This window comes from Ochotona princeps, chromosome 2, assembly GCF_030435755.1.
Source record: "Ochotona princeps isolate mOchPri1 chromosome 2, mOchPri1.hap1, whole genome shotgun sequence".
In the NCBI taxonomy this organism is placed as follows: domain Eukaryota; kingdom Metazoa; phylum Chordata; class Mammalia; order Lagomorpha; family Ochotonidae; genus Ochotona; species Ochotona princeps.
Window position 1 is genome coordinate 32385753 of NC_080833.1, and position 15621 is coordinate 32401373.

At 52.6% G+C, this 15621-nt stretch overlaps 1 protein-coding gene across 1 annotated transcript; it reads left to right on the forward strand.

Annotated features, from left to right (window-relative positions):
• The first annotated feature begins 12790 nt into the window (after window positions 1-12790).
• GUCA2B (guanylate cyclase activator 2B) lies at window positions 12791-14992 on the forward strand. Its single transcript, XM_058680479.1, has 3 exons — window positions 12791-12859; window positions 13533-13869; window positions 14751-14992. Exons 1-3 carry the CDS (start codon window positions 12791-12793, stop codon window positions 14810-14812), a joined length of 468 nt encoding a protein of 155 aa, XP_058536462.1. The 3' UTR covers window positions 14813-14992.
• The last annotated feature ends 629 nt before the right edge of the window (window positions 14993-15621 follow it).

Below are 15621 nucleotides of genomic sequence, written 5' to 3' on the forward strand. Positions count from 1 at the left end.
AGACACCCCGGAACACGGGAGTTGTGCTGGGCAAACCGGCTGTGCCCGCTCAGCTGGCCCATCACTGCTGGGATGAGCCACGGGCCTCATGCTAGGTGAGAAACCACCACCAGCAGTCAGCCACTGGAGCCGGCTAGGGCCCAGCAAGAGCGTGGGGGCTCCTGTACACACCCTGTGGGACTGGCTGAAAACAGGGTTGGCCTTGGATGCACAGCCAGGGTGATCTTCTTCTTCCATGTGTGTTTGTCCTGCCAGGGCTCACCTAGAGAAGCCGAGGTGCCAACTGGTCGACACAGATGGGGTTCTCCACGTAGTCCTGGAACTTCTGCACCAGCATAGTGCCCTGTCTTATCACAATGGGACGTCACTCATCATTTCAGAGCTCTGAGTGCATGTGTCACAGGTGCAAACACAAGGACAGGTGATGGCTCAGTTGGCTAATCCCCTACCTATAAGTGTCAGCATCCCATTAGGTGTCTGTTCATGTCCCAGCTGCTCCTCTTCCAATCTAGCTCCCTGCTAATGCTCTGGGAAAGCAGTGGAGGGTGACCCAAACTCTTGGGACCCTGTACTCACACGGGAGTCCTGGCTCCTGGCTTTGGATCAGCTCAGCTCCAGCCATCGTGGCCATTTGGAAAATGAGCCAGTAGATGCAAAATCCTTCTGTCTCTCCTTATCTCTGTAAATATGTTTTTCTACTAAAAATAAATAAATCTAAAAAAAAAAAAAAAAGAAAACAGGGACAGGTGACCCACAGGCCTGTCCCAGGTATATTGCTTCAGGGATGCTGGACCCTTCAGCCCGTGACTCTGTCATACCAGAGAGACTCTGTATCCACTTGAGTCCTCTGGCCAGCAGGGAGAGTAAGGATGAAGGCTGCATACTTACTGCCTTTTAAGAGCCATGCTGGAGCCCAGCGGCGTGGCCTAGCGGCTAGTGTCCTCGCCTTGAACTTACCGGGATCCCATATGGACGCCGGTTCTAATCCCGGCAGCTCCACTTCCCATCCAGCTCCCTGCTTGTGGCCTGGGAAAGCAATTGAGGATGGCCCAAAGCATCGGGACCCTGTACCCGTGTGGGAGACCCGGAGGAAGCTCCTGGCTCCTGGCTTGGGATCGTGCACAGCACCGGCTGTTGCACTCACTTGGGGAGTGAATCATTGGAAGGAAGATGTTCCTCTCTATCTCTCCTCCTCTCTGTATATCTGACTTTGTAATAAAAATAAATAAATCTTAAAAAAAAAAAAGATCCATGCTGGGCCTGGCATGGTAGCCTAGTGGCCAAAGTCCTCCCTGCATGTGCTAGCTTGCCATGTGGGTGCTGGTTCATGTCCTAGCTGTTTCACTTCCCATGCAGCTCCCTGCTTATGGCCTGAGAAAGCAGTAAGGGATGGCCCAGGGCTTTGGGACCCTGTGTCCATATGGGAGACACAGAAGAAGCTCCTGGCTCCTGGCTGCTGACTCCAGACTGGCTCAGCTCTGGCTATTGCGGCCACTTGGGGAGTGAACAAGCAGATGGCAGATCCTTCCCTCTGTCTTTCCTTCTCTCTGTAAATATGACTTTCCAATAAAAATACTTAAAAAAATAAATCCCCAAAAAGAGAGGGTTTGGGGGACAGAGAGAGAACGCATGCCATGCTTACCACTGGCATGTGTCACTTCATCTCCAGTTCCACGCATGGGAGCCAGTCACCCAGCTGAGCCCTGCCAGTCTCTAAGCTAGGCAGCTGATTTTCACCATCCTGTGGTGGAGGAAGGGGGAAAGCAGACTTGACGGACAGGCCGTCTGCCGCAGGGGGCCGCCCACTGGGGAGCTCCCCCAAATCCCACAGAAAACAAAGATTGGCATAAAATCATTCTGGGCCACAGCACTGCTCCAGGCAAATGTGGTGACAAACCTACTGTTGTAACCCAGATCGCCAGCCAGCCAAGTCAAGGGGGCACCAGAGACCAGCACCTGCTGCTCCTAGCAGCCGCTGTGTGGCAGGTGCAAAGATGCTCCCTGGATGTATGTCTCCATCCCCAGACTCTAGTTGAGCACCCCTAGGACCTGCGTGAGGGGTTCCTTCTCCCCTACTCCAGACCAGTCTCTGCCCAACATAGACAGCCTGCGAGCACTCAGTACACCCAGCCAACAGCAAGCAGCCCAGCTCAGCCAGGCGGTGGGGGGAGGAGAGATCCAGGACCCTGTATCTTGGTTCCCTCCCTGAGCCATGCTCCCAGGGCACTGCCTCTGGAAGCCCCCACCCTCCAGTGCTTGCCTAGCACTCTCCAGAAAGCCCCCACTGTTGCACAGAGGGGCCGCAATTATAGAAAATTCTGCTTACAGTTCAGATTCAATATTTGGAAGGGATAATCCTGAAATAAGAGATTGCCTGATTTCTCTCCCAAGCCTGTGAATGGTTCATTAGCTCCTATTTGACATTTGCTGGCTGAGTCTGATTGGTTTCATTGTGGAGTTGGACTTTAAGAAGTCCCCAAGACAGAGCAATCAAGTTCCACAATGATCCCCAACTGCAAATGCTCAAACAGACGTGGCAGCTGTGCCTTGGACAGCAAGCCTGTGAATGCTGCAAGGAATTCGTATTCAACCCCTCCTAATGAAACTCAGCACCGTCTGGCAAGCCAGGGTCCTGCCTCAGCATGCAGGGTGTTTCCTGCAGCCCAGCCTAGGAACTGCACACTCAGAAAGTCATGCAGGGAAAAGTGGTGCGTCCCACCCTTGGGTCCAGTCACGCAGGTGTTGGAACCACTGTGTTATGTGACACTGCAGGAGGAGCGTCCCTGGCACCAAAACCAGAAATAGCCAGGGTGGTTTGGCTCCATGGTGAGGACTCAATGCTTCAGGAATTCCCGGGAGGAGGAAAGCAGAGAACGCTTCCATCTGAGAGGCCTTGCCAGAAGCAGAGTGCCTGAGCAAGGCGCATGCAGAGGTGTAGGGGAGGGCACACCGGGCGTGAGATGTGGGCCTGGGGATGGGAGTCTCTTTACTAGTGTCAGGGAGTTGCTGTGTGTTCTCCTGCTGGCTGCTCCACCTCCCTGTGCCGTGGTAGTTTCCCACTGCCCAGAGTCATGTGATGAATGCATCATGCTTTGTGTCTATAAGCCTCCCTGTCCAGTCTGCCACAACACCGGCACCCCAGGTGCACTGCCAGCCCACTGCACTCTTCCTCCGTCCACTCACTACCTTGCAGGTGTGTGACTGCCGTCGAAAAAATGAACAAACCCTACTGGTGGGACCTCAGCTCCAGCTGACTCCATGACATCTGATGGTAGTTGGGGCAGGTGGGAGAGTCCAAGAAGGTCTAGGTTGTATGCCTCCTCCCCTCATTTCCCAGCCTGGGGCAGGTATCTAAGCCCACCTAGCCCAGTGGCTACGCCCTGAGTCCTCCTTGCTTGCGCCCTGAATCCACAACAGGACCTGTAGCATCATCAGAAAGAAGCCAGGTCACCACAGCTCAGGGCGTACAGAGAGGACCCTCTCTGCCGGGCACCCACAGACTCACACACACTCTTGACACCAAGAAGTGTGTGTGCACGCGCACACATACACTCACACACACCTGCTCCCAGAAACACACCCCCCACTCCACTCACACATGCAGACACTTACACACAGGAACCTACACTCCCAGAGACACTGCAGAATGCGCATGTGCACCTGCCCTCAGGGAGACACACACAGGCACAAATGCACACAACAGATTCCCACACCCAGCCTCACTGCATGCCCACGCTCACTCACACAGTACTTCACACATTGCCACACACAGCACACTCTCACTTGCACACCCCCTCTCACATTCACACGTGTACACTCCTGCTCACTCTCACACATTCTCTTGCACACTCTTGTCACACCTGCCCTTCCACCACAGGAACAGAATCGGGGTCGGTCAGAGACAGCAGCAACTCCTCTAAGTGCTCAGAAGTGCTCAGTTCAGGCCAAGCATCTCCCAGAAGCCCCATCACGGAGCAGTTCTCTCTCTGACTCCGCCCTCCTTCACTCAGTCCCCCTAAGACCCTAAGTCAGAGCAAGGCCCTGCCCACGGCCCCTTCTGCTCCACATTTCAACCGCTGATGTCCCCAGCATCTTCTTTCTGGAGACACAGAACTCGGCCACCCACGCGGGGGGGTGCCCCTTGTGCCTTCAGGCGTTTGCCCAGGGCACCCTGTCATCCCGAGAGTTCTCCGGCAATTCCTGCAGTGCTCCCGGCCATCACCAGGGGGCAGCCCCTCATCACTTCTCTGGGTTTACCCGTCAACAGCCCTGTTTTCTCCTCCAAGACTGAGAACAAAAGCAAACCAGAAAGGGGGTGTGCATATGTGTGTACATGTAAGTGCAACTGTGTGTACGCATGCGTGTGCACTTGCCCATGGGTGCACGTGTGTTGTGTGCATGCACATGTGTGGATAGGTAGGTGTGTGCACACATGTATGTGAGTGTGTGTATATGAGAGACAAGATCGGTACAACCTGGGTAGATAAGGAAAATGAGCCAAGAGAGAAGACCCAAGTTGGATCATCTTCAGTGCCATCACTAATGTCGAAGCAAAAATTTGGTTCTGAGTTTCCTGGTGTTCACAGCAGAGTGCATCATGCATTAAGTCACCTACCTCTGCAAGGAAGGGCCAAAATTTTGCTTGGGGTGGGAGTCCCAGGAGATCCCCCACACCTGGGTTTGTACATCTCTAGAGACGTCCAGATCATCTTTTTGAGTGTGCCAGATTGAAAATGCAGCTGCCTTTTCAAATTCCTCATCTCTGCTGTACATTCTGACCTAAAGGGGCAGTTGAGAGCTCTGACTCCAAGGTGAGTGGTAAGCCACTCTTGGGAAGCCTGCAACCTACAGCTAAGTGTCAGTTCCAGTCCCAGCTGCCCCACTCCTTTTTTCCCATGATACAGTTTTACAGGTATAGGGATTCACCCCTCCCTGCTCTTCCCCACCCACTGTTCCCCCCCCCCCAATATTATTACAATAATACAGTCCTTCAGCAACCGTCACGAGTCCAACATTCTGCTATTGAAGCGTATCATGGCATTGTAGGTATAGGCAGTGGTAGAAAGTCTAGTATACTTGCACAATAGGATACTAGACACTCTACTATTGCTGCACTTCCAATCCACCTCCGTGCTAATGTGTCTGGGAAAGAAGCAGATGGTAACACAGGTGCCTGGGTCGCTGTCACCTGTGTAGGAAACTGGTGACAGTCCTGGCTCCTGGCTTCAGGCTGACTCAGACCAAGCTGCTGCAGCCTTCTGGGGAGTGAATCAGCAAATGAAAGATTACTGACTTTCTCTCCACCTCTCTGTGTTTCAAATCATTTATTCTTTTTTTAAAGAACACTGGTTCTACTTCCCATCCCCCTGTCCTTTCTTGAACCCATCCCAATCAGGCCTCTCTTATCACTGTTTTGGGATTGATCTCGTCAAGTGCACCAAGGAAACCTGCATTGCCAAATCCAGGCACAATTCGTGGTCATCGTTTGATTGGAGTTAAGCATGAGGCTGGCGCAGGAGGGCAGGTGCTCGCTCCTGAGGCACCTTGTTCATTGGTTTTGACGACATCAGTGCCTCTGTCTGCCACTGCCTCACCTCCAAAGGTGCTGAGCTCAGTCCCAGAGCCCCACCTCTTCTCCATCCAGCCACTCCTCCAGGCCAGTTGCAGGCTGTCAGCAGCAGATACACCCTGATGACTATAGCACTCGTACTTGTGGCCCATAGCCCTCCTCAGGGGCTTCACAAGCAACTCAGACTTGACATTGCCCAAATCAAAGTCTTGAAAGCCTCGTTGCACCTGCTCACTCCTGCTTTCCAGCTCAGCCATTCAGCCTCGGATAGACTGAGTTGAATCTTCATCCTTCACATTCAGGTGCATGGGAAATCCCTCTGATTTCAGCCCCTTGTCTCCTGCTGCTCTGTAGGCGGTGGCCTTGTCTGTTTTGTTAGCTGTTATATCCCCCACACCTGAACTGGTGCTTAGTGGGTAACAGGCCATCAACAAACAGTTATTTAAATTATCAGCTTACTTAGGAACTCCTATTGCTTCAGACATGAAAAGGATCCTATTTCTCCATAAGTCATTTTACAGCTATCAAAATAAAACCAAGTTTCATCCCTACCATGTGCCAGGACGGTGATACATGAAATGACTGAGGCTCAAAGAAGTAGGGCATTGCCTGGGGCCAAACATCTAGTGGTTGATGGAATCAGTATTTGAATGATGTAAGTATTGGGTAAGCACCAATCATGTGCACGTATTGAGAGAACAAAATAGGTGAGTTCCTTATTCAAACAGAGCTTGTATTGGAGGAGAGAGAAAGACACAAGAAATGGAATAGCCCTCCAGGGTGAGCATGATGGGAGGATGGGGGAGTGATTGGAGCAGCTGAGGCCAGGGGATCTGGAAGCAGCCTGGAGCAGAGACCTGGGTAAGGCACGGGAGAAAATGATGCCCTCTGTGAGCAATGGGCAAAGGCTCAAAGTACCTACATCCAGAAACCTTCAAACTTTTGGAAGAAAATGTTGGAAACACACTGGAACACTTAGGGGTAGGCCCTCACTTCCTAAAAAAGACTCCAGATGCAGTAGAAATCAAGACCAAAATAAACAATTGGGACCTCATCAAACTAAGAAGCTTCTGTACAGCTAGAGAAACAATCAACAAAGTAAAAAGGCAACCCACAGAATGGGAGAAGATCTTCGCACACGACATAGGTGATAGAGGGCTGATCTCCAGAATATACAAAGAGCTACAAAACAACCAAAATGTCAAAACAAACAAGCCACTCAAGAAATGGGCACGGGAAATGGGCAAACACTTCACAAAGGAACAAACCCAAATGGCAAGCAAACACATGAAAAAATGCTCAAGTTCCCTGGCAATAAGGGAAATCCAAATTAAAACATCAATGAGGTACCACCTGACGCCAGTAAGACTGGCCCACATGAATAAAAGCACCAACGACACTTGTTGGCGAGGTTGCGGGGAAAAGGGAACCCTACTCCACTGCTGGTGGGGCTGCAGGCTGGTACAGCCTCTATGGAAATCAGTATGGAGAATATTCAAACAACTCAAATTCAACATACCGTATGATCCAGCAATAGCACTCCTAGGAATATATCCAGAACACTTGTTCTATGAGAAACCAACATGCACTCCTATGTTCATAGCAGCACAATCAGTAATTGCAAAAACATGGAAACAACCAAAATGCCCATCAACAGAGGATTGGATAAGAAAGCTATGGTTCATCTACTCCATGGAATACTACTCAGCTATTAAAAAAAACAAAATGCAGTTCTTTGTGGCCAAATGGGCCAAACTGGAAACCATAATGCTAAGGGAAATGAGCCAATCCCAAAAGGTTAAATACCACATGTTTGCCTTGATTTAAGATGATATGATGTTATGTATAACATGTTATGTTTTGAATGTTATATGTTGTGTATAAACTAAAATTGAAGTATAGGTGAGGTGGTCACAGAAGGTGGCTGGGAACCCGCATTTACTTTTAACATATTGGTTACTCATTACTATGTCAATTAATTCCATAATGATGTAAATTTTTGCTGATGGTATGTTGGAGCTTTCAATTGACTGGGATGATGCTCTGCTGGCTCTGTCATCAGACCAGAGAGGGTATACCTAAGAAGCCGTTGAACTTGACGGGACAATAAGATGCTGGACTCTATGTTTGGTATACGCTTGCAATGGGGGAATCTCAACTGAACTTGAGCTGTGGTTATGCAACAAGGTGGAGGAATCCACCATGGTGGGAGGGTTTGGGGAGGGGTGGGGAGAACCCAAGTATCTATGTAATTGTGTCACATAATACAATGTAATTACTGAAGTTAAACAATAAATAATTAAAAAAAAAAAGTCTCTGGTATGAGGGACTACAGCAAAAACTCTGGCATGGTAGAGTCCCCCAGAGGGAAGGACAGAAGGTTTGGCATAGAGGCCAGAGATGGAGCTGTTGCCAAAGGGACCTTGTGGGCTGAAGTCTGTGGTTTTCCTCTGAGTAGGACGAGAGCCTTCAGGAGCAGGTCTCAGCAGGCGCAAGCAATAACTGGCTCAGATCTTAGTAGGGTCACCTGTGCTACTGAGTGCTCTGGCCAGCAGAGTCAGTAACGTGGACACGGAGAGGGTTTGGGGATAAAGCACCCACAGGAGACCAGTGATGGTGGAAGTCTCTGCGAAGTCTCGCTTTATTGCTCCTTCACCTCTCCTTATATACTCTTCCCCCCTCACACACATCCTCATTTAGCAGGATATTGGATACAGGTAAGTCCAATTAGTCTAGGTGTTTTTAGCCACAAGCCCAGTTCCTGTTCCTACTCAGCCCAAGGAGCACTAATCAACTCCTTAGCCCACAACAACTGAGGAGGGAGAAAACGGCTATGGGGAGGCCTGTTTGCATCCTGTCAATAGTTCGTTTCCCTGACAATTGGCCAGGTTTAATGCCCATTTGGCCAAACACAAGTCTAGACATTCTTGGCTGTGGTTAACATTTGTACCCATGGACTTTGAGTAAAGCAAGTTTTCTTCAGCAACACATGGGTGGGCTTTGCCTAATCAGCTGACTTTCAAGAACAGAATCAAACATGTCCCAAAGAAACAGTTTTGCCTGGAGAGAAACCTAGCAGAATTTCCCACCTGGTCTTTAGCTTTCAGACTTAAGACTGGGTCCCAACTCAGGGTCCTTAAGATGCAGAGTTCCCATCCAAACACTAGAAGGGCTGAGGAGACAACAAAGGCTTTATTGCTCACAGGTGCGGGTGGCAGTGCATGGAGAACCTACGAGTGTGTGTAATGGGTCTTGGGTGCTGTAAAAACAGATTTCCCAAGGGGATTATAATCAGTGGCTTTATAGGACATGGGCATGAGTTCCGTGTGGCTCCTCTGCCCAGTCCATGCAGACTATGTGGGCAGCGGGGCCGGTCACACAGGCTGCATCCAGCTGTCTCCAAGGAAAAGTGGTTACCAGGGAGCCGGTATCCAGGGCAGATGACTGCATGGACCACACACAAAGGAACAGGAGAGGAGCAGGCACTGAACTGGGAACCATGGCAGTGCTGACTGAGCCCTGCTCCTGGTGGGATAGAAACCCAACCTGCATTTAAGAGGGAAGCTGAGGTGACCTCAGAGAGAATGCAGCAGAGAGAATTCACAAGAGACGCAGTCCCCATTCTCACGTGGATCTCCACCTTGCCAGGGACTTGCCAGGCCTGACCATCGTGTGAGCCAGCCCCCTAAACTAAATCTAGACACATGTTGGGGAAATGGTAGGAGATGCACACACACCTGCATTCACAGGGGTGTGCTTCAAAAAGTTCGTGGAAATGAACCTTATGAGAAAACTTTGGGGCCTGCATTGTGGCAAAGAGGACAAAGCCACCATCTGCAAGTCGACACCTCTTAAGAATGCCAGTTCAAGTTCAGGGTGCTCCAACTCCAACTCAGCTCCTGGCTAATGACCAGGGAAACCAGCAGAAGTTGGCCCAGGTGCTTGGAAACCTGCACCCATGCAAGAGACCTGGAAGAAGCTCCTGGCACCTGGATTTGGCCTGGCCCAGCCCCAGTCACATTGCAACCACTTGGGTAGTGAACCAGTGGGTCAAAGGTCTCACTCTCTCCTCTCTGTGTACCTCTGCCTTTCAAATAAAAGCAAAATTAGACCTTAGAACAATAATGATGATAATCTTACAAAGAAAGAGGAAGTACCCTAATAATGCCAGACTGGCATGTGGGATGGTCAGGGTGGCAGCGAGCACTTGTGTCTGAGGACAGGCTGGCACTGATGGATGGTAGGTCATTCATGAAGCAATTAGAAGGAGATGAATTGAGAAATGAACCTGAGTCACGTTGGGCACATAGGGAAGTCATTCTCCATTCCCAGGGGAGAACTGATAGGTGATGGGCCCTGGCTGACGGAGTTGGAGGTCAGATAGGAAGGTCCCGGCCGTTGATCCTTAGATGCGTGGGCCAAGGGCAATGAGCCTGCTATAGTGGGAGGAGCATGCCCTTGGGCACCAGGAAGCCTTGTGATGGCCTGCAATGCTACAGACTAACCACCAGCTTAGCACTGCTTTGGCCAAGGTCGGGCAGTGGAGTCGACCCCACTCTGCAGGGAATGGCCAGCCCTGGGCTCACTCAGCTGGCACAGGTTGGAGGTCACAACCATGTCAGCTGTGACAGAGAGGAAGAGGCTTGACTGGGGAGCTCCAGAGAGAAGACACACGGGAAGAAAGGAGGACACTGCGTGTCCCTCATGGGCTGGATGCCTGCTGGGGACATGGGCTGCTCTTCAGGATGGGGATCACAACAGCCACCGTGAGCAACTTCACCGTGTCCTCTGCTTCAAGGATGAGGATGCAGAGGGTCACTGCCCCTGAGCCATGCAGTGGACACACAGCCACTGAGCTGAGCAGCCCAGTCACACAGCCCTCAGTCTCAAGCATCCCAGGTCACCTAGCCCTTAAACCATACAGCAGCAAGTGTTCACATCTGGATGAACCCACCTCACCTTGCCTCCACAGCCCTGTTCCCAATATCACATGACTGGCCCAGCAGGTACAAGAATTTCAGGTCAAAAACCTACTCATCCCTTCACTCCCACAGTGTCAACAAACAGGCAGTTCTTGGGTCCTTGAGTCATATTAATCCACCGAATGGGAAAGCTCTCTGTACCTCTCCTAGAGAACCCAATGGAATTGTTCTCATAAAACATCATGTGAAAGGGTTAGCATTGTGGCTTCGTGAGTTAAGCCTCCAGCTGTGATGCAGGCATCTCATATGAGTGCCAGTTAAAATTCCAGCTGCTCCAGTTCCAATCCAACTCCCTACTAATGCAACTGAGAAAGCAGCAGAAGATGGCCCAAATGCTTAGGCCCCTGCACCCACATGGTTGACACAGATGGAGTTCCAGGTTCCCAGCTTTGGCATGGCCCAGCCCTGAAAGCTGCAGCCATTTGCAGAATGAACCAACAGATCCTCTCTCTCTTTTTCTTTCTAACCCTGCAATTCAAATGAATAAAATAAATCTTTAAGAAAAAACAACCCAGCCTGTGAGTACTTGAGAACTGTCGTCTGAGGATCATGTTCATCTTAGAGATGAGAAAGCAAAGCCGAAGCAGGTGAATTTCTTCATCCTCTGAGCAGTAAAGACTGAAGTCTGAGTTCCAAACAAGACATAGCAGAGTCCAAAGGCCACTCACACGCTCTGTGCATCTCAGTCCAAGATAAGCAAGAGGAAGATGAGCGTTTCAACAGGTGGAATCATCTGCAATAAACCCAGGTAGGATTGGGCATGGCAGGGGAGGAGTAGAGCAGGGAGCACCGGGACTTCAGATTTGAGCCACCAAGTCACAGTGACACCTTCAGCGCCAAGATGGACTGTGAGAATGTCCATTCCACACTACGGATGGGATGCCCATCATATGCCAGCCTGTGCCTGGCAGAGCTGAGCCCTGGATCCAGCACTGCTTAGGGCTGCCTGAGCTATCAGTAGTGACATCATCCTAAGACACAGCATCCTTTTCTCTGGCCCAAACTTCAGCTACTGAGGTGATGGGTAGTGCACGGGCAAGAAGGCATCCATGAGACTGGGGGGAATGCTGCAGACATGCGGGAGCTCCATGGGCTGCCCCACCCTTCCCACAGTAGCCTGATGCTGGGAGCTCTCTTCTGCCCATTGGAGGGAAGAGGGAGCAAAGGTTTGAAGCTCACATGTTACGGGCAGGATCACTCAGCAGCTACAGAGCCAGGATTAGCACCCAAGCCAATCTTGTCTTAGGCCTGAAGCTTGTCCCTGCAGTCCAAGTTAGACTGTTGGCTTCTGAAAGGCACAGACAAGTCAGAGAGTTCATGCCTGCCCCGAGGCACCTGTCGTGGGTAGGAGGTGGCAGGTAGAGGCAGGTGGGAGGACGAGGCAGCTGCCCAGAAGAACAGCCAGCATTTGCATCACAGCTGCCACTTAGATGCTAGCTTTCCATATGCACACAGGTTTGGGTCCCAGATGCTCCACTTCCAATCCAGCTTCCTGCTAATGCACCTGGGAAAGCAGCAGAATATGGGAGAAGTGTTTGGGCCTGTATCACCCATGTGGGAGATCTGGATGGAATTCTAGATTCCTGGTTTTGACCTGGCCCAGCCTTGGTTATATGGGCTCTTCGGGGAGTGAACCAGCAGAAGCAAGATCCGCTCCCTCTCTCTGTCACCCTTGCCTTTCAAATAAAAACGTATTTTAAAAGGAGAAGACTGGTCCTTAAACAGACCCAAGGAGAAGGCAGTTGGTGTAGTGAGGGCTGGAGAGGGCTGACATCAGGCCTGCGTATACCCACCCTGCCCTGGAGCCAGCCGGTGTACCAGCGTGCTTCACCAAGACAAAGAGCCAGGGGTTGACTTGGGCCCAGATCCCCAGTTAGCCTTCCTGCTTTGCCACCGACTAAGTCTGTGACCAGGGGCGGGGCACTTCCTCTTGAGCTTCACCTGCCCTGTGACCTGTGGGAAGTAGATGGAAAGAGATGTGGAGCTGGGGCCTGGCACGGAGCTTTGCATGCACCATGCCCCACATGCTCTGGGCTCCTCATCACCCCAACCTCCCTCCTGGGAACCAGCTCTGGGTTTGTCAGAGAGACAGCCTGCTGTCAACCCCACCCAGCCAGCCAGTTAATGAATGACCAGGGCCCTCAGGTCTGGCCTATAAGGAGTCACTCACCAGGGAAGCAGGTGGGAGCCAGGTGGATAGCAGTGGCAACACAGAGGGCACAAGATGGTCAGCGGGAGCATGGGGCTCCTCTCCGGGGTGGCTCTGGTCCTGCTGCTGCTGCCGAGCACACAGTCGGTCTACATCCACGTGAGTCCCTCTGCCTGCCTGCCCTTTGCCCCAAGACCCAGGGCTCTGCCCCATACTCGGTCAAGGCCTCGGGGACCAAGACAGCTGGTGGGTGGGGCAGCTGGAATGTGAACGGCAGCCGTGGTGGTGAAAATAAAGACATGCTGCTGTGTCTTCCACAAGGCTCTCCTCCAAGGCCGAGGTAAGAGAGGAGGATAAGCAGGGGGTGGCCAGGCCCAGGGCATGACATGTGCCCAAGGCCCCAAGAGAAGAGGGGAATTGTCCCTGGTTTTTATCCATGGTAGCAGGGTCTGTTTGCAACATGGTAGGATGCTATGGGCCTGTGGTCCCCAGCGTGTCCCCCTGACTCTGGGCAGGGTCTCCAGCATTCCCCTGCAGCCCCGGCCATGCAGTCTGGCCAGCTGTGGTCGCCATCGCTCAGTCAGGTTGGTTCAGGGCACAGCATCTGATAAGAGAGTGAGTGCATCGTGGTGTCTGACCCCAATAAGGGGTGTCAGATGAGGGGACCAAGGCTCCTAGAGACAAGGGACACACCAGGCAGGGGCAGAGCTGCGATGTGACCAGAGTTCACCTGTCTTTGCATGCCTCAAGCAAATGGTAGCCTTGTGACAACCATGGCCCCTGTGCCCAACAGTCTGTGGCTTGGCATGGTGTGATGGGCATGGAGTGGTAGGTGATCAGGGGGCCCTGTCCATGGGGGATCTGGACTTCCCAGGAGGACAGGAAGAATCTTGAGGACCGTCAGGGCCACAGAAGCCCCAGAGCCTGTGGCAGCACCTACCCAGCCCAGGGTTTGCTGAGTCCCACTCCCCACCCATCCCCACCCTGCCTCCAGTACAAGGGCTTCAAAGTGCAGCTGGAATCCGTGAAGAAGCTGATTAACCTAGAAGATGACCAGGTGACCACTGACAAGAACTTCCCTCCCCCCATATGCCGCCACCCAGCGCTGCCCCTCGACCTTCAGCCTGTCTGCACCTCACAGGAGGCGGTCAGCATCTTCAGCAGCTTAAGTAAGCAGCTCCTCCCTTCCCTGCCCTCCCTGAGGACTCCCTTGCCTTGGTCATCTCCCCACACACCCAGCTCCTCTACACTCCGTAGCAGCCAGGAGCCAGGATGAGTGACCTCAGCAAATTCAACTCCTGGCCTCCCAGGACTTGGCCAGGTTGGAGCTCAGCAAGGCAGGCACACCTGTTAATCTCAGGAAATCTGGAGGAGAAATGCTCCCATCCAACCGAAGGAGGGCCTCCTGGGGGAGGTGACAGCTAAACCGAAAGCCTAATTCTGGTTTTTCCTTTGTTTTGTTTTGCTTTGCTTTGCTTTTTTTTTTTTTTTTTTTTTTTTTTTAAGACATAGAGAACAAGAGATGTCCCATCCACTGGTTTACTCCCCAAGTGCCTGCAACTGCCAGGGCTGGGCCAACTGAAGCTGGGAACCCAGTCTCTGGCATGGCCAGCAGAGGTGCAGTCAGCTGAGCCATCACCAGTGCCTCCAGCTTTGCATTGGCAGGAAGCTGGAGTCTGGTCCCCAAGCTGGGTATCGGTTGCAGGTGCTCTGAGGTAGAAAACAGGTGTCTTTATTGCTAGGCTGACAGCCTTCCCCAGCGAAACCCAGTTCTGATGAGTCAGGGGCAGGAACATGTGACAGCTGGCATTGGCGTGGTCCTTGTCACCTCAGGCCCTGTACACAGCAGCTGTGTCGGGCAGGTGCTAAGCAAAGAGCAGGTCGGAAAACAGCCCAGGGAGGGGCAGGACCCAGCCCAGCTCCCTCTCAGTGACACAGGGCTCCAGGCCACAAGTGGAGCATCTCCCTGTCCTCCCCACCCCCCAGCTCTCTGTGGGAGCAATAGCCCACGCAGGTGCAGGCTCAGCTGATCACCTTCTCCCCTGCCCAGGGTCCATTGCCATGGACAACTGTGAGCTGTGCGTGAACGTCGCCTGCACCGGCTGCTTCTGACATGGCCTGAGTGCCCCGAACTTACCCTGGACCCCTGGACTGTCCATCCTCTGCCTTGGCAGCACTCAGCCCCGTCCCCTGTCAGACTCTCCTGGCCACAAAGGGAGAGCATTGCCTTCCCAGGGCCCAAGGTGCAGGAAGGCAGTCCTGCTTCTGAATAAAGGTTTTATGCAGCCCACAGTCAGTGCCTTGGTTTCTTTGTCCCCGGCATCTTTGGGAGGGAGGGGGAGCAGGCTGAGGAGATGAGTCAGGTGGGACATATCCGAGGTCCCCAGCACCCGGAGAGCTAATTTCCTTAAAAATCCCCTTTGGTGTAGGGGAGCAACGGTTCTGGATGGGGGTGAGTCTCCAAGACCCACCTATTTGTCCCCAGGCTGAGCTCCTGGCATCCCCAGCTTCAACAGCAAGGGCTTCTGCACTCCTGACCCAGGAGTAGGTGGCACAGGGGAATAATCCCCCAGCACCTCCTCCGCCACTGCCTGTGGCTGTCATCCTGGCTTCCCGGAGGTCCCGCTCTGCTGTCCACCCCACCCTCGCCTCCCTGTACATGAGCTGCCCAGGCCCAGCTGTGAGCCTCTCACCCCACTCCCTCCTCGCAGCCCCCCATCCCCGCGCCCCAGGATGTTGTGACAGCACTGCCCCAGGGCGTGTCCCCATGGAAAGCACACTAAGCGCCACAGTGAACACTTGGCACGTGGAGGCTCACGTGATCGTGGCATGAGGCGGATCATGCTGTTCCCACCAGCACCGTGTGGCTCAGGAGAGGCAGGTGTAGCGAGGACAGTGCCAGCCATGAGGCGGGGGGAGGG

What these genes read in the sequence shown, in the direction of transcription:
- GUCA2B (XM_058680479.1), top strand. Translation starts at nt 12,791, where the DNA reads ATGGGGCTCCTCTCCGGGGTGGCTCTGGTCCTGCTGCTGCTGCCGAGC. An exon ending in CACAGTCGGTCTACATCCAC is followed by an intron (nt 12,860 to 13,532) that starts GTGAGTCCCTCT and finishes ATGGAGTGGTAG; the next exon opens with GTGATCAGGGGGCCCTGTCC. An exon ending in CAGCATCTTCAGCAGCTTAA is followed by an intron (nt 13,870 to 14,750) that starts GTAAGCAGCTCC and finishes TCCCCTGCCCAG; the next exon opens with GGTCCATTGCCATGGACAAC.